The 25,379-nt window shown below is 34.8% G+C and overlaps 1 protein-coding gene and 1 long non-coding RNA gene across 12 annotated transcripts in view; one reads left to right on the forward strand and one right to left on the reverse strand.

Annotated features, from left to right (window-relative positions):
• LOC137244393 (protein transport protein Sec24C-like) overlaps positions 1-25,379 on the forward strand; it is an 81,714-nt gene that overhangs the window by 24,307 nt on the left and 32,028 nt on the right. For 2 of the 10 annotated variants that reach the window (XM_067773352.1, XM_067773348.1), the window contains exons 2-9: positions 7,013-7,267; positions 7,368-7,541; positions 7,602-7,829; positions 7,886-8,228; positions 8,282-8,569; positions 8,629-8,807; positions 8,862-8,995; positions 9,134-9,704. In XM_067773352.1, the coding sequence (XP_067629453.1) occupies positions 7,679-7,829; positions 7,886-8,199 (465 nt within the window). In that variant the 5' untranslated portion in view covers positions 7,013-7,267; positions 7,368-7,541; positions 7,602-7,678 and the 3' untranslated portion in view covers positions 8,200-8,228; positions 8,282-8,569; positions 8,629-8,807; positions 8,862-8,995; positions 9,134-9,704. Of the gene's footprint in view, positions 1-6,270; positions 6,337-7,012; positions 7,268-7,367; positions 7,542-7,601; positions 7,830-7,885; positions 8,229-8,281; positions 8,570-8,628; positions 8,816-8,861; positions 8,996-9,133; positions 9,705-10,731; positions 10,992-11,303; positions 11,693-11,751; positions 13,235-25,379 lie in introns of those variants that run through there. The other 8 variants (XM_067773353.1, XM_067773350.1, XM_067773355.1 and 5 more) reach the window with 8 other exon arrangements.
• Positions 18,889-25,240, reverse strand: LOC137244400 (uncharacterized). 2 transcript variants are annotated; one of them, XR_010950969.1, is made up of 3 exons: positions 25,173-25,240; positions 20,064-20,936; positions 18,889-19,999 (listed from the first exon to the last, which is right to left on the reverse strand). It is a non-coding gene; the product is annotated as an uncharacterized lncRNA (long non-coding RNA). The 2 variants fall into 2 exon arrangements; XR_010950968.1 differs by lacking the exon at positions 25,173-25,240 and adding an exon at positions 20,993-21,058.

Consider the following 25,379-nt stretch of genomic DNA (forward strand, 5'->3'; position numbering starts at 1 on the left):
GCAGTTTTACTGCGCTGTTGGATTTGCTGCCAAAACTTTAGCTGATTCACCTTTAATTGCTGTTTTTATACTCAGTTGAGCAGAGCTCACAGAGTATAATAACTTTGATTGGATAACGGTTGGTTGTACAGGTATAAAGAAATCGAGATAGATATAGACTTCCATATATCAAAATCATCAGGATCGAAAAAAAATTTGATTGAGCCATGTCCGTCCGTCCGTCCGTCCGTTAACACGATAACTTGAGTAAATTTTGAGGTATCTTGATGAAATTTGGTATGTAGGTTCCTGAGCACTCATCTCAGATCGCTATTTAAAATGAACAATATGGGACTATAACCACGCCCACTTTTTCGATATCGAAAATTTCGAAAAACCGAAAAAGTGCGATAATTCATTACCAAAGACGGATAAAGCGATGAAACTTGGTAGGTGAGTTGAAATTATGACGCAGAATAGAAAATTAGTAAAATTTTGGACAATGGGTGTGGCACCGCCCACTTTTAAAAGAGGGTACTTTAAAATTTTGCAAGCTGTAATTCGGCAGTCGTTGAAGATATCATCATGAAATTTAGCAGGAACGTTACTCCTATTACTATATTTATGCTTAATAAAAATTAGCAAAATCGGAGAACTACCACGCCCACTTTTGAAAAAAAAATTTTTTTTAAGTCAAATTTTAACAAAAAATTTAATATTACAGTATATAAGTAAATTATGTCAACATTCAACTTCAGTAATGATATGGTGCAACAAAATGCAAAAATAAAAGAAAATTTCAAAATGGGCGTGGCTCCGACCTTTTCATTTAATTTGTCTAGGATACTTTTAATGCCATAAGTCGAACAAAAATTTACCAATCCTTGTGAAATTTGGTAGGGGCTTAGATTCTGGGACGATAACTTATTTCTGTGAAAAAGGGCGAAATAGGTTGAAGCCACGTCCAGTTTTTATACACAGTCGACCGTCTGTCCTTCCTCACGGCCGTTAACACGATAACTTGAGCAAATATAGATATATCTCTACTAAAATCAGTTCACGTACTTATCTGAACTCAGTTTGTGTTGGTATAAAAAATGGCCGAAATCCGACTATGACCACGCCAACTTTTTCGATATCGAATATTACGAAAAATTAAAAAAATGCCATAATTCTATACCAAATACGAAAAAGGAATAAAACATGGTAATTGGATTGGTTTATTGACGCAAAATATAACCTTAGAAAAAACTTTGTAAAATGGGTGTGACACCTACCATATTAAGTAGAATGAAATGAAAAAGTTCTGCAGCGCGAAATAAAAAACCTTTGAAATCTTGGCAGGCACTTCGTGTTGTAACGTCGTCGCGTCAAGTTCGTTTTCCCACAACTCAACCGCGTGCTATAAAAGGACGCTATTCATACGGTTGAGAACAAAATGGCAGATAGTGAGGGAATCGAATTGACAAAAAATTATTAAAAAAAAATAAATAAAAAAAAAAAATCTTGGCAGGAATACTGTTCGTGGTATTATATATATAAATAAATTAGCGGTACCCAACAGATGATGTTCTGGGTCACCCTGGTCCACATTTTGGTCGATATCTGGAAAACGCCTTCACATATACAACTACCTTTTACCCTTTTAAAAGCCTCATAAATATATTTGATACCCATATCGTACAAACACATTCTAGAGTCACCCATGGTCCACCTTTATGGCGATATCTCGAAAAGGCGTCCACCTATAGAACTAAGCCCCACGCCCTTTTAAAATACTCTTTAACACCTTTCGTTTGATACCCATATTGTACAAACACATTCTACAGTCACCCCTGGTCCACCTTTATGGCGATGTCTCGAAAAGGCGTCCACCTATAGAACTAAGGCACACTCCCTTTTAAAATACTCATTAGCACCTTTCGTTTGATACCCATATTGTACAAACGCAATCTAGAGTCACCCCTGGTCCACCTTTATGCCGATATCTCGAAAAGGCAACCACTTATACAACTACCACCACTCCCTTTTAAAACCCTCATTAATACCTTTAATTTGATACCCATATCGTACAAACACATTCTAGAGTCACCCCTGGTCCATCTTTATGGCGATATTTCGAAAAGCCGTCCACCTATAGAACTAAGCCCCATGCCCTTTTAAAATACTCATTAACACCTTTCGTTTGATACCCATATTGTACAAACGCATTCTAGAGTCACCCCTGGTCCACCTTTATGCCGATATCTCGAAAAGGCGACCACTTATACAACTACCACCACTCCCTTTTAAAACCCTCATTAATACCTTTAATTTGATACCCATATCGTACAAACACATTCTAGAGTCACCCCTGGTCCACCTTTATGGCGATATCTCGAAAAGGCGTCCACCTATAGAACTAAACCCCACGCCCTTTTGAAATACTCATTAGCACCTTTCGTTTGATACCCATATTGTACAAACACATTCTACAGTCACCCCTGGTCCATCTTTATGGCGATGTCTCGAAAAGGCGTCCACCTATAGAACTAAGGCACACTCCCTTTTAAAATACTCATTAGCACCTTTCGTTTGATACCCATATTGTACAAACGCATTCTAGAGTCACCCCTGTTCCATCTTTATGGCGATATTTCGAAAAGCCATCCACCTATAGAACTAAGCCCCATGCCCTTTTAAAATACTCATTAACACCTTTCTTTTGATACCCATATTGTACAAACACATTCTAGAGTCACCCATGGTCCACCTTTATGGCGATGTCTCGAAAAGGCGTCCACCTATAGAACTAAGGCACACTCACTTTTAAAATACTTATTAGCACCTTTCGTTTAATACCCATACTGTACAAACGCATTCTAGAGTCATCCCTGGTCCATCTTTATGGCGATATTTCGAAAAGCCATCCACCTATAGAACTAAGCCCCATGCCCTTTTAAAATACTCATTAACACCTTTCGTTTGATACCCATATTGTACAAACACATTCTAGAGTCACCCATGGTCCACCTTTATGGCGATATCTCGAAAAGGCGTCCACCTATAGAACTAAGGCACACTCCCTTTTAAAATACTCATTAGCACCTTTCGTTTGATACCCATATTGTACAAACGCATTCTAGAGTCACCCCTGGTCCATCTCTATGGCGATATTTCGAAAAGCCATCCACCTATAGAACTAAGCCCCATGCCCTTTTAAAATACTCATTAACACCTTTCGTTTGATACCCATATTGTACAAACGCATTCTAGAGTCACCCCTGGTCCACCTTTATGCCGATATCTCGAAAAGGCGACCACCTATACAACTACCACCACTCCCTTTTAAAACCCTCATTAATACCTTTAATTTGATACCCATATTGTACAAACGCATTCTAGAGTCACCCCGGTCCATCTTTATGGCGATATCTCGAAAAGGCGTCCACCTATAGAACTAAGGCCCACTCCCTTTTAAAATACTCATTAACACCTTTCGTTTGATACCCATATTGTACAAACACATTCTACAGTCACCCCTGGTCCACCTTTATGGCGATGTCTCGAAAAGGCGTCCACCTATAGAACTAAGGCACACTCCCTTTTAAAATACTCATTAGCACCTTTCATTTGATACCCATATTGTACAAACGCATTCTAGAGTCACCCCTGGTCCACCTTTATGCCGATATCTCGAAAAGGCGACCACTTATACAACTACCACCACTCCCTTTTAAAACCCTCATTAATACCTTTAATTTGATACCCATATCGTACAAACACATTCTAGAGTCACCCCTGGTCCACCTTTATGGCGATATCTCGAAAAGGCGTCCACCTATAGAACTAAACCCCACGCCCTTTTGAAATACTCATTAACACCTTTCGTTTGATACCCATATTGTACAAACGCATTCTAGAGTCACCCCTGGTCCACCTTTATGGCGATATCTCGAAAAGGCGTCCACCTATAGAACTAAGGCCCACAGCCTTTTAAAATGTTCATTAACCTCTTTCATTTGATACCCATATCTTACAAACAAATTCTACGGTCACCCCTGGTCCACCTTTATGGCGATATCTCGAAAAGGCGTCCACCTATGGAAGTATGGCCCACTCCCTCATAAAATACTCTTTAATACCTTTCATTTGATACACATGTCATAGAAACACATTCCAGGGTTAGCCTCGGTTCATTTTCCTACATGGTTATTTTCCCTTATGTTGTCACCATAGCTCTCAACTGAGTATGTAATGTTCGGTTACACCCGAACTTAACCTTCCTTACTTGTTTTTTTTTTTTTTTTAATTTTAAATTTTCGACTTTTGGAAAATGTGAATATTGGGCTTGGTAGAAATTATTTCTACTTTCTAGAGCATTTTTGAAACCTACATAGAACAGTTTTTGTTTTTTTTTTTTTGTTGAGATTGTCTATTCAACTTCACAGATATGCTGTAGTAGTTGTAGTTCAAGAGTGGCAAAGGTGTAACTAGAAACAATTTTTACAAATCACAGATTGCATCTGTAAACTCTTTAATTTATTTTCTATGAAATCGGAGCACAAATTAATTTTAAATTTTTAATAGAATTATTAAATAATTGAACTAATTCGTTTTTTATATATAAAATGAAAAATACGCTTGAAAAGTTGCCTTATACTTCTAGCTTTTTTAGCTTTAAAAGTGTTAATTTTGCCTTTTTTAGCTTAGTTTTTTTGTCCATCTAGCCTTTTTTCTGAAACTCTTCTGGCAACGCTGCTCATAACTTTGAATTTCTTATGTATTAATTTACCGTTAAGTGCTTGCTCCGTTTTCCGTTTTTTACCGTGATTTAGTCGTTGGCCAACAATCGGAGAAATAACCATTGTAAAGGTCTACAAGTGAGATATGTAGCAGCACGCCCATACGCTCCCCTGATAAAATGCTTGTTCTTGTTCGTTTTTTTTTTGTGGATGCTTTTTGGCACTGTTGTACTTCTTAGGTCCAAGAAAAGTGTAGTAGCTGCTAACGAAAACTGCGTAAAATTTTTATTGTAAAATTACAAAGAAATATACTTATTTACTTTCAAACGAGCACTTAATTACATCTCTCTTTGAAATCCATAGGTTTTGAACAATTTTAATTAAAAAATTGTGATACTTTATTACCGGAGACGATTGCTAAAACACGATCAAAACCATCGGGGGAGGTATTAATAGACACGTTTTTGCCTCGCTTCCAATAATTCGAATACTTTTTCGCCTTTGGACTATCGATAGCAGGACAAAACGCGTCTTTTCATTTCTCTTTCCACATTTTTGGACGGGTTATTGTAGTCGACCTCGGTTTCAAAATGTTTTTCACGGAGAACTTTTGAATGGGTAGAAAAACTCAGCACCCGTGTTTGTATTCTTAATACTGGAATAACTACGCGTCCTCAGATACCCCAATTCAAGACTTTTGTGTACTTTTCTGTGGAACCCATATAGGTGCACTAAATTTTCATACTAAATTCGTTCGAAAAAATTTACCATCACAGCAACCACTGAGTTCCACAATAGTTGGACACTGACCGAAGTGTCAAACGGCAGTGTGTTAGAAAGAGAAAGGTTATGTTTCCTTCTCATACATATTATACTTGTGTACCGGTACTATGGAAATAACAGCAAAATAAACCAGCCAACCAATCTTTTTATAATAAATTAATTTTAAAAAGTACAGCATTTTCATTAGTTTTGAGTTAAATTTGCTAAGGCCAAGCCAACGACTACAATATTTGAATTAAAATTGTATTTACATACAATTTAATTAATCAAATATAATACAATTATTGTAATAACTAGTTGATTGTTGAATTCATTTAATTGATTGTGCTTGTATCATATATGTAATACTCCTATATTGCTGCTTCAAGCTAGGTACACGCATAAACATCAGAGTGCCGACAATGAGTTTTGAATTCGCAATGAGTTTTGAGTTGGAAATCAAAACAAGACAGCCTACAAAATTTTTGTGATTGTGCAGCATAAGTGTGACAAGAAAAAATTAAAATTTAGGTACATTCGATTCAATCAAAAGCATTTAAACAGCAATATATCGGCACCCTGCAAAAATCGTGTGACCAAAAACGCACACAGCCACACGAATTTTTGACAGGGGTGACGATTTGGAATGAAAAATTCTCCAAATGAAATAGCATGTTGACAAATTTAGCTTTGCCACAATGTATCGTGCTCTCTCGCACCTACTTTATTCATAGGTATTGTGAAATATGTCATTTTTGTGTGGAAACAAATTTTCAGCGAGTCCGCCATTTTCCGCGAATTGAGCTGCAGGCCTGTGCTAATTTTGGAGCATTGAATTAAGTGAAATTAAAATAACATAGCGATGTTGGATGTAAGTGTTAGGAAAGTGAATTTAATATGTATTTATGTTTGTTGCAGGCATGCTTAACCAACGAACCGATATCATTTCGTTACGATAATTAACGTTAATAAACGAAACAAAGTCATTTCGTTTCGTTTATTAACGTTAAGAACGTCAAACTAACGAAATGATTTTGTTTCGTTTTCTGCCATATCAAAACGAAATCAAATCGTTTATGTTGATTATTAATTTCAAACTATGCTGGCAAAACTGATTGGTGGCGGAGTCATTAAAGGTGAAAGCATTAGCCAAGCTGGTTGCAACTTTTCTCATGAATTTTGACAGTACGAACATTTATCAGAGTATTTTTGACATTACCACAACGAATTACACATACAAATTACATGGAGTTTGTGTGTGTATGTCCGCTCGCTGTTACCACCTTACGGCTTTACCATGGCTATAGCATTGCCAGCACAATTCAAACATAAAGTATCACGTTTCTGTTAACGTTTTTAACGCTAACGAAAGCTTTTCGTTTCGGTTAAAAACGAGATACAATTTATCTTGATAATTTCTTTATCGATAATATTTCGAAGTGTTTCAACGGAAACTGTGGAAATTTTTTGATAAACGATTAGCTTAACGTTAAGGTGCATCCCTGGTTTGTTGTTGTACAATATTACAAATTCTAATATTTTTCCAGAAAACAATTGTTGCACTTCGTGCACGTCTTCAACAAATGGAATCAACAACACAATACGCTTCGTTGCCTGGAAATCGACCACAAATGGAAAACCTCAACAGCCAGGTTATCCTCTACAAGAACCAGGTGCACCACGTGGTTACGTGGGTCAAATGATGCCACCAACACAACCTGGACAGGCGCCGATGCCCAGTCAACCACCAAAGCCGGGTTAACCCCCAATACCCGGACACGTCCGGACGTCCTGGTTATAATGTATGCTAATACAACTAATATATTTAAAAATTTGCTGATGATTATTTTTGTGTTATTTTCTTGTGGTTGGCCTGCACCTGTTACTGGTAAATATCAACAGCCGCAAAAGTATGATCAAGCCCAAGACCGTTTAGATCCCGATCAGATGCCAAATCCGATAATAAAATAGCGCTGGTGGTGCTTTTATTACTAATGAACAGGGTTTATTACCACCATTGGTGACCACAAAATATGTGGTAGAAGATCTGGGTAACTCCTCGCCACGTTACGTTAGGTATCGCTATTCGAAATTAATGTTTTGTATGGCAATTACATTGATTTTTCTTCTTTGCAGGTCCTTTGTATTGCATACCTGCAACAGCTGATTTATTAAAAACAACAGCTTTGTCCATTACACTTACCGTCTAACCAATGGCACGAACGGTTGAGCGTGAATATGAGCCACCCATTGTAAATTTTGGTGAATTGGGTCCAGTTAGATGTAATCGTTGCAAGGCTCATATGCAATTTGTAGATGCTGGTCGTCGTTACCAATGTCTTATGTGTACAGTAACAACAGATGGTAAAAAAATCTTTCACTTTTACTTGTTTTCATTGATCCATATTTCTTTTCAACAGTGCCAACTGTATATTTGCAACATTTGGGCCACACGGGACGGCGTGTCGATAAATATGAACGTAATGAACTTGTATTGGGTACATATGAGTTTTTGTGTAAAAAATGTGTGGGTACCGATAGCTCTCAAGGTAAACCTCAACTCATATCCAACATCAATGCCTCGCAATCAATTGTGGACGCTGTACGCACTACATTGGGTCCACGCAGTATGGACAAGCATATTGTTGATTCCAGTGGTAAGGCCACAATTTCAAATGATGGTGCAACCATTATGAAACTATTGGATATTGTGCATCCAGCCGTAAAAATCTAATCGACATCGCCAAATCTCAAGATGCTGAGGTAACTTTTTTGTTATATTAGAATGTTTAGAATAAAAATGTTTCTCTTATCAGGTCGGCGATGGCACCACTTCAGTAGTACTTTAAGCAGGTGAAATCTTAAAACAAGTTAAACCATATGTTGAGGAAGGCGTGTATGCATGTATCATCATTAAAGCTATACGTAAAGCATTATAATTATGCATGACCAAAATATGACATGGCTGCACATGTCGAAGCGCCAATCAAAGGAACAACAAAGTGCTTTATTGGAAAAATGCTCTGCCACAGCAATGTCCTCCAATGTCCAAGAGTATCAGAAAATTGTTAATGCTGAATGGCGTCTCTTGTACAATAAACTAGGTAAGTAAGGCGCCAATGTTGTGTTTTCTAAACTACCAATTGGTGATGTTGGTACACAGTATTTTGCAGATCGTGAAATGCTCTGTTAGTGTACCAGAAGAAGATTTGAAACGTACAAGGAAAGCTTGTGGTGGTGCTGTTATGACTACAGCTAATGATATTAAATCATGTGTTTTGGGTCAATGTGATTACTTTGAAGAACGTCAAGTTGGTGGTGAACATTTCAACATTTTCCAAGGTTTAATAGTGGGTTTGACATTAATTTAATTTTTATAGTTTATAATTATTAAAGGTTGCGTTAATGCTAGAACATATACATTGATTTTACGTGGCGGTGCCGAACAATTTTTGGAAGAAACTGAGCTTCGTTACATGATGCTATAATGATTGTGCGGCGTACAATTAAACATGATTCTGTTGTTGCTGGTAAGTCAAAATACAAATTGAAAAAAGTGTCTGATCTTAAATTGTTGAGTAATATTATGAAAAGATTGTGTCCAACTACGGAAGAAAAAACTATAAAATTTGTGTCAGTGAAATGATAATTATTGCTTTTGGTTGTAGTTTTGAGGCATCGTCTTCGAGTGCCTTCTGGTCGTATATGCCGTTTCTTTTGCCAACTACCTGTAAGTTGTTAAACTGATCAGTAACGTCGCCGTGGACTCGTTCAGTGTAATGTGTAATGGCGACCCCAAGTTCCTCGTGGAAATAGGGGGTGGGGCGCGATGGCTTAGAAGGTTTAAAGTGATGATATTAATCGTTCCCGAGATGGGTGTTGTTGTTGTAGCAGTGCTTCGCCCCACTTAACAGGTCCGACCGATCACAAATTGTCATCGATATCCTCTAACGGGAGTCCAAGGAAAATTGCTGTTTCAACAGGGGTGGAGCATAATGAAAGGGGTGTTAGAGGCGTTGGTTTCACATTACAATTAAAGAGATGGTTGGTGTCATGTGGGGACACATTGCAAGCGGGGCATACATTTTGTATATCGGGGTTGATTCTGGATAGGTAAGAGTTTAACCTGTGACAGTATCCAGAACTATCACAACTATCCAGAGTGACTCGCTTTTCCCTGGGGAGTATGATGCTATATGATTGTGCGGCGTACAATTAATCATGATTCTGTTGTTGCTGGTAAGTCAAAATACAAATTGAAAAAAGTGTCTGATCTTAAATTGTTGAGTAATATTATGAAAAGATTGTGTCCAACTACGGAAGAAAAAACTATAAAATTTGTGTCAGTGAAATGATAATTATTGCTTTTGGTTGTAGTTTTGAGGCATCGTCTTCGAGTGCCTTCTGGTCGTATATGCCGTTTCTTTTGCCAACTACCTGTAAGTCGTTAAACTGATCAGTAACGTCGCCGTGGACTCGTTCAGTGTAATGTGTAATGGCGACCCCAAGTTCCTCGTGGAAATATGGGGTGGGGCGCGATGGCTTAGAAGGTCTAAAGTGATGATATTAATCGTTCCCGAGATGGGTGTTGTTGTTGTAGCAGTGCTTCGTCCCACTTAACAGGTCCGACCGATCACAAATTGTCATCGATATCCTCTAACGGGAGTCCAAGGAAAATTGCTGTTTCAACAGGGGTGGAGCATAATGAAAGGGGTGTTAGAGGCGTTGGTTTCACATTACAATTAAAGAGATGGTTGGTGTCATGTGGGGACACATTGCAAGCGGGGCATACATTTTGTATATCGGGGTTGATTCTGGATAGGTAAGAGTTTAACCTGTGACAGTATCCAGAACTATCACAACTATCCAGAGTGACTCGCTTTTCCCTGGGGAGTATGCGGTCCTCTTCCGCAAGTTTTGGGTACTGTTCTTTGAGTACTGAATTCACCGGGCAATTCCTAGCATAAAGGTACGACGCCTGTTTGTGGAGTTCACTGAGGACCTGCTTGTGTTTTTTTGCTTCATACGGCTGAGTTTTCAGGTGTCGTATTTCCTCATAATGCTTACGGAGATTACTCTTTAAGCCTCTAAGCGGTGTTGGATCAACAATCAGATGTCTGTTGGGATTTCCAGGTTTCTGAGTATTCTACAGAAACTGTTTGGTTAGCATTTCATTTATTTCCCTTATTGGGAGTTTTCTCGCTTAATTGTGCAGGTGGACATAAGAAGGCAGCCCGTAGCGGTTTATATTAAATATTTGTTACAGCTCTGGATTTTCGTTACAATTACTAGTGCATGCTCTCCAAGATGTAGATCCTGATCGAAAGTCACACCCAAGATTTTAGGGTGTAAGACAGTCGGTAGGGTAATGTCATATGGCCGACATTTGGAGCGGCCATGTTTTAAATAAGGTCACCGATGATTTGGTTGGTGACAATATCAGGTTTCGCGAGGCGACAAAACTGGAGATACTGGGGAGATAGCTGTTTATTTTATTACAAAGCTCATCGTTGTAGGAAACAATAGCATAGGCGTAGAAGAAATAGTGACTCCTGGTGGTAAAGGTAGCTATTGATATGTAGAAGTAAAACAGAAATTTGATGAATATGAGTTTTTTTTAAGTTATTGCAAAAAAGCGTTGAGGATTTTTAATATCTTACCAGGTACCTTCGTACATGTTTCTAAGAATGAAGAATAAAACCTATTCAAACTCAATTTTCACCAGGACAAAGCCGCTGAGACTTCGCTATACTTTAACATACAATACGTTACCCCATTTTAGCACAACTATCATTTTTTGATTTTATTAAATTTTATAAAATGTTTCTTCCTCTACAGTTCCATTTGGGTATTGGATGGTAAATATGGCTTTCGCATTTTCTCCATCAATAACTGTGAAAAGGTGGAAGAAATCTATGCGCGTAAATCGCAAAATATTATCTTGGTCGAGCGTTTCTTCAATAGCTCTGTAGTGGTGATGGTGACAGCAGAGAAACCCAACTGTTTACAAATATTACACTTCAAAAAGAATCAAAATATCTGCCATTGCGTCTACGGCTCAAATACCCACAGTGTATGAATGAATCGAACGCACCTAATTGTCTGCCTAACGGATAGTATACATATTCATCAAATCGAAAATATTGCACCAAACGAACTGGGTCTGAATACTGAAACAGTAAACATATTCAAAATCGATAAGAAAGCTGTGATGATGGCATTAGACGGTGAGTTATTGAATAACATACGAAAACCATTTTAACCCATCTATTTATTTGCATTACAGCTTTAGCTTTACAAGTAGCAAAAAGTGCTGCCGCCAGGCAATTGGAAAAGCAGAGAAGCATTCATCACACTGTACGGATGATGCAAAGTCAGAAACTGCTGTTTTAACTGCTGCCACCGACACAACGGTCATCTCTACTTCGCCGAGTAGCGGCTGTTCCGACTAACTATCGAAGACAGTATCATCATATCTTTTGCCAACACAGGTCAGCGATGTGCTTACGCAGGACAGTGCCTTCGCTACTTTATGATGAATGTCAATTCCCACCAATGGCTATTGCGGCGCGCGATTGACCAACAAGATGACGGCGCATTATAGATAAAGAACGTTTGACTGCCGCTGCGAGAGCTTAAACAATTTTTGTTTGAACTTAAAAAAGGATTATGCATTTTTTACTGGTTTAGTGTAGGCTGTTGCGGCGACGTTTGAAGTGTGAAATTTATTAAAATTTTTATTTGATAGTAAGTTTAAACCAAAAAACGCTTAAGCTTTGCAAGCATTTAATTATTATGAATATAATATAATGTAATATAACAATATTTTGCTATGTACAGTGCTGGCCACTTAGACGACGCTGCAACAATATAGCTCAAAGCAATTAATATATTTTTTATGTTGTTATTAAAGTACTTATTTCTTTTTTATATCAACCAATTAAGGGAGTTTATGTTATTATTAAAATACTTACTTTTCTTTATATGAACTGTATTAATTTAAGTTACAATTTCATGTACATATATAATAAAGTATGTCGTGGTACGATTGCTGTTGGAATTAGATTTGAAACCAATCAATACTTCTGCTAAGGGTTGCAGAATTATTGCTGGAATTATTAGATTTAGAACAATAATAAGTCTAACTCAATTACTAGTCCTACATTTTTAAATTCATATTTTACTTTACTTTATTACTTTCAAATTCAATTAAATTAAATTAAATTATTTTCTGTTCGCTTGGAAAAGATTTCAATTGGAAAACGAAAACCAATTAAGCGAGTTCATTTATTATTAAAATACTTACTTTTCTTTATATGAACTGTATTAATTTAAGTTACAATTTCATGTAAATATATAATAAGGTATGTCGTGATCCGATTGCTGTCGGAATTATACTTGAATTATTGCTTGAATGATTAGATTTAGAACAGTAATAAGTCTGACTCAATTACTAGTCGTACATTTTTAAGTTCGCCAATTACGACAGCAATCTGATTCCACGACACCTTTGCATATTCTTGATCTGAAAAAAAAGTAAAACTAATCTGAATTTCTACTAAGCTTTAAGTTGTAGATTATTCAAATAATTGGAGTTTTTTCTAAAGCTTAAAATTATTTTCTGCTCGCTTAGAAAAGATTTCAATTGGAAAACAAAAACCAATTAAGAGAGTTTATTTATTATTAAAGTACTTACTTCTTTTTTATATGAACTGTATTAATATGTTCCAATTTCATGTACATATATGTATAATAATATTGAAAATAATAAATATTGAAAATTCAATTTTTTGGTTCATATTTTATTCATGTGGCTGCTCCAGGTAAAGTAAATCGCCAGGTAAAATTCAAGTTATATGGCGGTTATATAAATGGTAAAACCGCAGTAAACTTTATTGTCAAAACACTCGAAAATGTAGAGTGAAATGACTGAAGAAATGACCGCCATTTGACGAGCATTGTGCCGTGTGTGAGCAGAACAGTGCTATGCTCACATCCTATAAGTGGGAGCGGAATGCACGATCACATTAATAGGAACGAAACGGAAAATTTCGTCACAAAAGTTCATCACGCCCATGCAAACGTGACTATGAATATAACCGCTGAAAGTCACAATGACCGTAAAATGACTAGCCAAATGACGTGGAGCGTTTTTGCAGGGCACTCATGGGGATCCACCAGGTGAAGTAAATAAAAAAGGACAGAAGATGTGCGCTATCTGAAACGGTAGTGATGTATTTTCGACGGTCAGAAGAGGGTACAATTTTTACCCACTTTGAAAAAATAGGAGTAGAAAAATAAATACCTTGCTACGAAAGCCATTACAGAAATAGCTTTTATCAGCGTATCAGTGCCACCTAACGCCAATGCAAAATTGAATGCAAAGGACCAGTGCGAGTTAACATTACTTTTAGGATCGAATAAAAATAAAAATTTCAATTGCAGTTGAAACTTTCATTGAAAAACCGGACATAAAAGAAACATGCATTATTCATATAAAGTACATACGTACGTCAGTTATTTAGTGAACTATTCTGCCTTTGGCGGAACTTAAATGGGTTTCGGGTTCGATGAAAAGTTTTACAGTCACACCTGGAAGTGATCGTGAAGTCCTAAATGTGTTTCCTTCCCTTAAAATTCATTGACATGTTCATCTGCTTTATTGATTCGTCGTTGATAGTCGGGATTAAAACATATGCTCTTCTAATATATAATGCCAAACTTAATCAAAAGATCCCCCAAAAATTCTTGACAGTTGAATTCATTATGTATTACTAATGTTACGAAGTTACTATTTACCAAAATATATCAGGACATAGACTAGCCCAGCGGCATTCGACCTAGAACCATAATATGCTGATCCGAAGCGTGCTGGATTCACTCTGAATTACAATCCTTAATGTTACACTCCTCTCATCTTAATGTTCTGACTTTTAGGGGCAAAAATCAACAGTGAGATACAATTTTTTGTATATTTAGAATACCTGTGTTTAGGCGAAGTTTTTCAAAATAAGGTATAATACGACAATTTTGGGGTTCTTGAAGGAATGAGAAAAAAATTCTTCGAAAGTCTTCAGTAGTATTGTACTGGGAAGATCCTTGGTTGAATATGACGTGAATGCAAATAATTTGTTTTAACAAAGACCTGTTAAAATTTTTTTAGAACAAATTAAACATACGTATATAATGATAATATCCAAAATATGGAAGTATTAGTTTAGCACGGCCTTACTTATGAAAGCCAACACCAAAGATACCCTAACGCCCCGATTCTGAGCGTTACCGGCAAAATAGTTCATCTAGGATATAATTTATGCCAGGCATTAAAAAGAAAAGTGTTGGAAAATATATTGTCGTTAATTGTTGATGAAATTATCGACTAATCAAAAAAACTTGTTTTATAATAATATTAATAACGGCTAGATATTTCGATCGGTTATACAACACTATATAAAATATATGAAAATAAAAATTGCTTCTCGCCTAGCATAGATTATAGCGAGCACTCTGCCGGGAGCCTAACACTTTCAAAACTTATACAAAGGAATTCTATGCATTACTTCTCGTTTGGCTCTTTGATATTTAAATATTTCTCACCCAGCTCAATCAGTTCAAGGAATTCCAGGACTATTTTGGTGTTAAGCCACATAGGGTAATTGAAAACTAAGTATCTTGGCACAAGAAATATTTTAACTCGAAGACAGAAGGAAGCAAATGCAAAAGAGATTTCGATTTCGGAAGAAATGTTTTGTATAAAATTATTACCGTAGGTGCTAGCAGAACCCCTGAGGCCTGGGATCAAAACTCACACTTACTGAATCTAGGCTCTGATATGAAGTTTAAACGTTAAGGGAAAAAATAAGCATCTATGGAAATAGCACTAACAAAATTGCCTAGTTTCATTTATGATTTACCGAGTTTTCCACATACATAATTCGGCAACACCAGAACGCAAATTTTGAACCGTTTCTTACTAAAACCTAACTGCACTATACATTTTATTTCATTGCAATCAACAACATAATGCTAGAACCAAGAGCTTTGTGACAAAAACTAGGTTCACAACGTTTGGTTGGTGGAAGACATAGACTTATCCTTTGTCAAAATATAGTATCATTTTTGGTTGTATGCACATATATTTGTTTGTTCAGATTGAATTAAAGGAAAGTCTTCACTATGCTTAGTAAAATTTTATATGGAAACATCCTAACATTTTGTATGTTATACTAATAAAATAAAACAATAATTTGGTCCTTTTTTCGAAAAATTTTGGTCCCAAATGAAAACATGGTGTGGCAACCGTGTTCGCTTTACCGAAAATGTCTCACTTGTAGATACGAAGTTAACAAATAAACGGATGTGTATATGCATATTAAGGCCCGATTAATGGTGACTTATAACCATAAAACCATAACCAGATAAAACAGCTGATCGGACCTACCTTATGGAAATCAATGTAATCGATTAATGGTGCCATACCATAACGATAACGCCATAACCATACCATAGCCAACCAATTGAATTTTGGTTTTCTGCCATATCCACAAACAGCTGATTGTTCATTCGCCTATTTTTTTTGCCATTTTGTGTATGTGTGTATAATTTTTTTGTTTGCCGATTTTTTGTTTGTGTAATTAAAAATTCTATTGTTTCGTTTATTTGAAAGAAAATTAATTTCGTTTATTGTTTATGCAGATCATAATGGATGACTGCAAATTAATTGAATTTGTACGCGATTTCCCATGCCTTTATGACAAGGCAAACCGGGATTTTAAGGACGCAAATAAAAAAGTGCCGGTTGGAAGGATATAGCAGAGAATTTAGGTGTGGATTGTAAGTAAAAATGAATAATATTATAATATGTGCGTACATAGGTATGATTATTCCCAATAGTGGCAGTAGCAGTAAGGCGATGGGGGAATTTACGACAGCGTTTTAGTAAAGAGATAAGGAGCAGTAAAAACACTTCAGGAAGTGGCGCGTCTGATGGAAGGCAGTGGGTTTTCTTAGAGAGTCTTCAGTTCTTAAGAGCCCACATTATACCCCGACCGTAAGTATAATGGAATTACTTAACATGTTTGATTATGAACAAATTTTCTATTACAACAGAATGCGGCATAGCTCTCAAAATATAACCAGAAGTGTTGAAGGTGGCAAAAATACACCCACTTTTAGGGATGAATGTGCGTGTAGAGCTCGCCGCGAGAATTACAGTGCCGATATAAGTCCGTCATATCAAGTTTGAAGAAGAAAAATCAGGCGGTGGTGACAACGGTGCACTGAGGTAGTCATGCAAGCTCAGATTGAGGAGAACAACGAAGCAGATATTGTGGAATACTTGTATGACAACCAGTAGGGTGATTGCCATTTTTGTAATTTTAAAACTAAAAGGCTGGCACTACAAATGGGCCATTGTTTAATTTAGCTTACAATCACTAAAACACGTCCAAAAATGTCGGGAGGGATGTCAAAAGGCGGGCCTTGACCGCGGGATCAATACGAAGGCGAAAAAAACATTTTGCTTCTATCAAAAGGTGTTCAGAAACAAACAAACAACCCCCCGGTTGAGCCAAAATCGAGAGCCTGATCCAACGCCGGGTACGCGATCTAAATTATTTCTGCGTAATTGTGGTCTACAACAAAATCATCAAAAATACAACCACATGAAAATATGAAACCGGTTTTTGAAAATATCTATTGCCTGAAATAAACTTTTTAATGTTCGCCTTGGATTATTTATACCGAGGTCAAAACCCGTCACCCGACACCTCTGCCAACATTTCTGGATGTGTTTTAGCAGTTTGGAGCTAAAGTAAACAATTACCAAAAAAGGCAGGCATACAAATATATGTAAGTAAGAAGTTTTTGTGTATCCACTTTTTATACATATTTGTATGTCTGACTCTTTACGCTTTTTAACGCCAGCCTTTCAATAGCAAAACCTATCTTTTTAGTTTATAAAGAAATTGACTGATTTTTCTATTTAATTTCCTTTTAAATTGTAATGAAATCTGAATACATCCCGTGATATATTTAATATGTCAATATGAATGCGACTGCAAATATGCCACGGGATGTTTAGTTGAGATTCCTAATGAAAGTACAAACTGTATGTATAAATGGATGTACAGTTTTGTTCAAAAAAGCAGTAGTAAAAATTATTGCAACATTTTATTGGTTATTTGTTTCTTTAATTTAATTTTATTAATTTTAGAAAAAACTTGAATGTATTGTATAACGAAAACTAGATAAACCATTTTCAAAGACGTTTTCAAACAAATTAGAAAATTCCAGAAGTTTTTGTAAATCTTCATAAAAATTTCAAACCTTTTACTTGGATATTTTAGAACATTTTTTAGTATGGAGTTTTGTAGGTTGATGAATTTTAGTCTAACAAAGTGCAATTTTGAAGTCTGCCAAAATTCCCATTGATTTTTGACACACTTCAAAATTGCACCTTGTTGGACTAAAATTTATTAACCTACTAAACTCCATACTCAAAATTTTTTTTAAATTCCAAGTAAAAATTTTTAATTTTTTATGAAGATTTTCAAAAACTTATTGAATTTTCTAATTTGTTTGAAAACTTTTTTGAAATTGGTTTACATAGTTTTCGTTATACAATACATTCAAATTTTTTCTAAAATTAATAAAATTAAATAAAAGAAACAAATAACTGATAAAATGTTGCAATAATTTTTGTACGTAGATATATTTGAAATTCCTAAGAAAGTACAAAATGTAGATTGAAAATCGAATTGTGATACATTAATTTCTTTATTTATTAATATATTATATGTTGTATTGCATGTAACATGAAAGTTGACCTATCCTAATATAATAATACGTTAATACGAGTATAAAAAAATATGGTGACTATTGAATTGTGATAATGTAACAAAGAAACACACATAAGAACTTAAATTTTTATAATAGTAGATATGTAAACACCTGCGCATATTAATAGTGAAAATAGTTTTATTCGTAACATATATTGATGTACAGTTGCGAGCACTAAAACAGCAGTGAAAATCACTGATGTATTTATCAGTTATTTCCTCCTTTTATTTATTTTCGTTAATGGTAGAAATAGCTTCAGTGAATTGTATAACCAAACAAATGTAAATTTATTTCGCAAACATTTTCGGGAAAATGCGAAAATTCGAAAGGTGTTAAAAAATCTTCATGCAAATTTCAAACTTTTATTTAGAGTTTTCAGAATTTTCTTTAGTATGAAGTTTTGTAGTCCAATCAATTTTAGTATAACAAAGTGCATGTTTGAAGTCTCTCAAAAATCGCATTGATTTTTCCCAATTTTTTTTTAAGAGTGTTTTAGATTTGGTTCCAAACAAAGAGTAAATATTTATATGGAAGGAAATCTAAAACACTCTTTGAAAATAAATTGGCAAAAATTAATGCGATTTTTGAGAGACCTCAATCATGCCCTTTGTTATACTAAAATTGATTGGATTACAAAAGTTCATACTAAAAAAAATTCTGAAAACTTTAATAAAAGTTTGAAATTTGCATGAAGATTTTTTAACACCTTTCGAATTTTCGCATTTTCCCGAAAATGTTTTCGAAATTAGTTTACATGTGTTTGGTTATACAATTCATTGAAGTTATTTCTAAAATTAACGAAAATAAATAAAAGGAAAAAATAGCGTTTATAATTCAGACTGCTATTGCCGTATTCACAGCTGTATGTGTTATTATTGATATTCATTTAAAATATAGCATAATTTATAACAAAAATCTAATACGTATATAAAAGTTTCAAAGTTTACACATTGCCAGAATCGATTTTTAGGTAATCTTTGAGTATGCAGCTTTGTTGCCCATTGGTTAGTAATAGCTCAAACGTAAATTTTTGTTCATGCATTAGGGGATGAAAATTTAACACTTTCTAACTTGCACATTATTATAACAAAATTGAATAAGAAACAAAGTTGCCTACAAGAGATTTTTTAAAAGTTCTGCTCAAAAAGTTTCAAAGTTCGTGACGGGTTTTTAAAGTTATTTATATGAACTAAATTTGCGTATTTATGAAAGTGCAGAAAATATGTATTTAAAAATTTTTTTCGTTTTCCTTCAAAATTTTGAATTCAATTTTTCGTTTTCCGGCAAAATATTTAATTTGAATTTTGCACTTTCCATTTTACACTAAATATTAGTATGTGTAAACACTAAAGTGCATAACTATTATAAGAATGCAAAATACAAACTCTGTGGTATTATATTATGCTCTATTTAATATACACGAGGCAGAATTGCAATTTTTATCAATTTTTTATTTAGTGAAATTATTTGAACTAACTTTATATATAAAAAACCATAATATATGTTTTAAAAATATATGAAGTATTGTTTCAATATCGTTCTTTACTGTATGTATACAGAAAAAAATGAAATAAATTATATTATTCTATGTTAGAATAATTTGAGAAGCTTGTGATTTTGTAGCAGCATTGTGTTTGTGCAGCAGCAATGGTTGTTGCTTTGTTTTGTTGTGTATCGTCTTCCGCCGAAATGATCTATAAGGAGGTAGTCAAAATGTGAAATAACTTCTAGACAAGTGTATATAAGTTGCGTTCTTACCTCCTGAAATATATTACTCGATGTGATTTTGAAATGCTACTGCACCATCGGTCATAAAGTAGTTGGTAAGGTATTCCCGATACTCGTATGTACTATTTCGGCCCCTTCTTCGAAATGAGTGTACTGTCCGCAGCGGACCTCCATAAGTTCTTAGTTCGTTCCTCCATTCTGCACCCACCCCTTCTCCGCAAGTGTAGTTTTCTGGGCAATACCACCGACTAGTATCGTGGAACATATTGAAATTATGCAGCACTAAACATGCGAAACGATTTTTTCTGCATTTTCAGGATAAAACTCCATTTTGGCTTTCAATACTCTCCATCGCGCAGTCAAAATCCCAAATGCGTTTTCTATAACGCGGCGGGCCCGCGACAGTCTGTGATTAAAAACTCGCTGTTACCTTGTCGTATTCTTTCCCGGATATGGTTTCATTAGATTGTTTTTTAAGCGAAATGCACAATCTCCAACGAAGAAATGCGGAAAGGGTTGTGGCGATAATGGAAGAGGAGTATCTGGTGGAAGTGGTTATCGATTTTCCAACAGATCTTCTCCAAACCTTGTTGCATGAAAAATGCCTCCATCTCTTTGACTTCCATAAGCTCCTACGCTTACAGCGGTAAACTGGTATTTAGCATCGCATGCTGCCAACAAGACGATGCTGAAAAACTTTTTATAATTTAAAAACAGTGATCCTGACTTCGGAGGGCATTTTATAGCAACGTGATTTCCATCAATAGCACCTACACGATTTTTGGGAAAGTCAGTTGTTATACCTTTTTATTGCTGCTCTGTGGGTTCACTTAAATATATTGGGGAAAGCGTTTGCCAGATAGCCAAGCTATTTTTTTGAAAGGAATACCATGTGTCAAGTACCTAAAAATCATACTAATTAATACAATATAAGATGCTAAAATCTGAAAATTTTTTACTGAAGTGTAATGGATAAACGTTCTTCCACACCAAGAAAAATAGGTAATAGTCTAGTTGAGGGGTCGACTGCTAATACGCTACCAAAAATATCGAGAGAGGTGTCAAACGACGCGTCTTGATATCGGTATTAATAATCCGAAGGCGGTTACTCTGCTCTGCTCACACACGTCACAATGCGCGTCAAAAGGCGGTCAAATTTTCGGTTTTTTCCTCTACATTTTCGAGGCATTTGACAATCAATTTTACTGCGGTTTTACCGTTTATATAACCGCCACATAACTTGAATTTTACCTGCCGATTTACTTTACCTGTAGCAGCCACGAGAATAAAATATGAACCAAAAAAATTTAATTTTCAATATTTATTTTTAATTATAATAACCAAACATAACATATAATATACATTTATTTAAAACATATCATTAGATTTAGTCAATTTTTGCCAAAAAAAGAATATATGAGGCGCCTGGATGCAAAACCAGATATTTAAAAATTGTAAAATAATATTTAAATTGCGACCATATTGCATCGCCTAGCAACATTCTAAAAACCCGTGTTGAAAATTCATAACAATTTACAAAATTTCAGCTTTTTTGTGCTTTTTTATGTTTTACATATCATGGATTCATCTGGTTTTGCATCTTGGAGCCTCATATATTCATGAAATTGCAACTTAAATTAATACATTTAATATAAAAAGGAAGTAAGTACTTTAATAATAACATAAAAATATATTAATTGCTTTGAGCTATATTGCTGCTGCAGCTAACTTTACATTTGGACAATTCAGAAGTGTGTTATATTCATGTATAATTTGAGTTGTTTACATGGTTTCGAATACAAAATTTGATTATTTGAATAAATTTAAGTCTACAACTTAAAGCTAAGTAGAAATTCAGATTAGATTTACTCTTGTTTTCAAATCAAGAATAATATTCAAAGGTGTCGTGGAATCGGATTGTTGTCGTAATTGAATTTGAAAGTAATAAAGTAAAATATGAATTAAAAAATGTAGACTAGTAATTGAGTCACACTTATTATTGTTCTAAATCTAATCATTCAAGCAATAATTCTGAAACCCTAGCAGGAGTATTGATTGGTTTCAAATCTAATTCCAACAGCAATCGTATCACGACATACCTTATTATAATACTTCTGCAACCCTTAGCAGGAGTATTGATTGGTTTCAAATTTAATTCCGATAGCAATCGTATCACATCCCTTCTTATATATGTACGTGATATTGCAATTTAAATTAATACAATTGATATAAAAAAGTAAGTACTTTAATAAAAACATAAACTCTCTTAATTGGTTTTTGTTTTCCAATTGAAATCTTTTCTAAGAGAGCAGAAAATAATTTTAAGCTTTAGAAAAAACTCCAATTATTTGAATAATGTACAACTTAAAGCTTAGTAAAAATTCAGATGAGGTTTACTCTTTTTTCAGATCAAGAATATTCAAAGGTGTCGTGGAATCCGATTGCTGTCGTAATTGATGAACTTAAAAATGTACGACTTGTAATTAAGTCAGACTTATTATTGTTCTAAATCTAATTATTCAAGCAATAATTCTGCAACCTTAGCAGGAGTATTTGTTGGTTTCAAATCTAATTCCGACAGCAATCGTATCACATCCCTTATTATATATGTACGTGATATTGCATTTATTTTCGTTAATGGTAGAAATAGCTTCAGTGAATTGTATAACCAAACAAATGTAAATTTATTTCGCAAACATTTTCGGGATAATGCGAAAATTCGAAAGGTGTTAAAAAATCTTCATGCAAATTTCAAACTTTTATTTAGAGTTTTCAGAATTTTCTTTAGTATGAAGTTTTGTAGTCCAATCAATTTTAGTATAACAAAGTGCATGTTTGAAGTCTCTCAAAAATCGCATTGATTTTTCCCAATTTTTTTTTAAGAGTGTTTTAGATTTGGTTCCAAACAAAGAGTAAATATTTATATGGAAGGAAATCTAAAACACTCTTTGAAAATAAATTGGCAAAAATTAATGCGATTTTTGAGAGACTTCAATCATGCCCTTTGTTATACTAAAATTGATTGGATTACAAAAGTTCATACTAAAAAAAATTCTGAAAACTTTAATAAAAGTTTGAAATTTGCATGAAGATTTTTTAACACCTTTCGAATTTTCGCATTTTCCCGAAAATGTTTTCGAAATTAGTTTACATGTGTTTGGTTATACAATTCATTGAAGTTATTTCTAAAATTAACGAAAATAAATAAAAGGAAAAAATAGCGTTTATAATTCAGACTGCTATTGCCGTATTCACAGCTGTATGTGTTATTATTGATATTCATTTAAAATATAGCATAATTTATAACAAAAATCTAATACGTATATAAAAGTTTCAAAGTTTACACATTGCCAGAATCGATTTTTAGGTAATCTTTGAGTATGCAGCTTTGTTGCCCTTTGGTTAGTATTAGCTCAAACGTAAATTTTTGTTCATGCATTAGGGGATGAAAATTTAACACTTTCTAACTTGCACATTATTATAACAAAATTGAATAAGAAACAAAGTTGCCTACAAGAGATTTTTTAAAAGTTCTGCTCAAAAAGTTTCAAAGTTCGTGACGGGTTTTTAAAGTTATTTATATGAACTAAATTTGCGTATTTATGAAAGTGCAGAAAATATGTATTAAAAAATTTTTTTCGTTTTCCTTCAAAATTTTGAATTCAATTTTTCGTTTTCCGGCAAAATATTTAATTTGAATTTTGCACTTTCCATTTTACACTAAATATTAGTATGTGTAAACACTAAAGTGCATAACTATAATAAGAATGCAAAATACAAACTTTGTGGTATTATATTATGCTCTATTTAATATACACGAGGCAGAATTGCAATTTTTACCAATTTTTTATTTAGTGAAATTATTTGAACTAACTTTATATATAAAAAACCATAGTATATGTTTTAAAAATATATGAAGTATTGTTTCAATATCGTTCTTTACTGTATGTATACAGAAAAAAATGAAATAAATTATATTATTCTATGTTAAAATAATTTGAGAAGCTTGTGATTTTGTAGCAGCATTGTGTTTGTGCAGCAGCAATGGTTGTTACTTTGTTTTGTTGTGTATCGTCTTCCGCCGAAATGATCTATAAGGAGGTAGTCAAAATGTGAAATAATTTCTAGACAAGTGTATATAAGTTGCGTTCTTACCTCCTGAAATATATTACTCGATGTGATTTTGAAATGCTACTGCACCATCGGTCATAAAGTAGTTGGTAAGGTATTCCCGATACTCGTATGTACTATTTCGGCCCCTTCTTCGAAATGAGTGTACTGTCCGCAGCGGACCTCCACAAGTTCTTAGTTCGTTCCTCCATTCTGCACCCGCCCCTTCTCCGCAAGTGTAGTTTTCTGGGCAATACCACCGACTAGTATCGTGGAACATAATGAAATTATGCAGCACTAAACATGCGAAACGATTTTTTCTGCATTTTCAGGATAAAACTCCATTTTGGCTTTCAATACTCTCCATCGCGCAGTCAAAATCCCAAATGCGTTTTCTATAACGCGGCGGGCCCGCGACAGTCTGTGATTAAAAACTCGCTGTTACCTTGTCGTATTCTTTCCCGGATATGGTTTCATTAGATTGTTTTTTAAGCGAAATGCACAATCTCCAACGAAGAAATGCGGAAAGGGTTGTGGCGATAATGGAAGAGGAGTATCTGGTGGAAGTGGTTATCGATTTTCCAACAGATCTTCTCCAAACCTTGTTGCATGAAAAATGCCTCCATCTCTTTGACTTCCATAAGCTCCTACGCTTACATCGGTAAACTGGTATTTAGCATCGCATGCTGCCAACAAGACGATGCTGAAAAACTTTTTATAATTTAAAAACAGTGATCCTGACTTCGGAGGGCATTTTATAGCAACGTGATTTCCATCAATAGCACCTACACGATTTTTAGGAAAGTCAGTTGTTATACCTTTTTATTGCTGCTCTGTGGGTTCACTTAAATATATTGGGGAAAGCGTTTGCCAGATAGCCTCGCAAGTCTCCAACACAATCATCCTCACAGTGCTCTTTCCAATTTTGTGGCTCCAAGCTATTTTTTTGAAAGGAATACCATGTGCCAAGTACCTAAAAATCATACTAATTAATACAATATACGATGCTAAAATCTGAAAATTTTTTACTGAAGTGTAATGGATAAACGTTCTTCCACACCAAGAAAATTAGGTAATAGTCTAGTTGAGGGGTCGACTGCTAATACGCTACCAAAAATATCGAGAGAGGTGTCAAACGACGCGTCTTGATATCGGTATTAATAATCCGAAGGCGGTTACTCTGCTCTGCTCACACACGTCACAATGCGCGTCAAAAGGCGGTCAAATTTTCGGTTT

Source organism: Eurosta solidaginis, chromosome 3 (genome assembly GCF_040869045.1).
Source record: "Eurosta solidaginis isolate ZX-2024a chromosome 3, ASM4086904v1, whole genome shotgun sequence".
Lineage (NCBI taxonomy): Eukaryota > Metazoa > Arthropoda > Insecta > Diptera > Tephritidae > Eurosta > Eurosta solidaginis.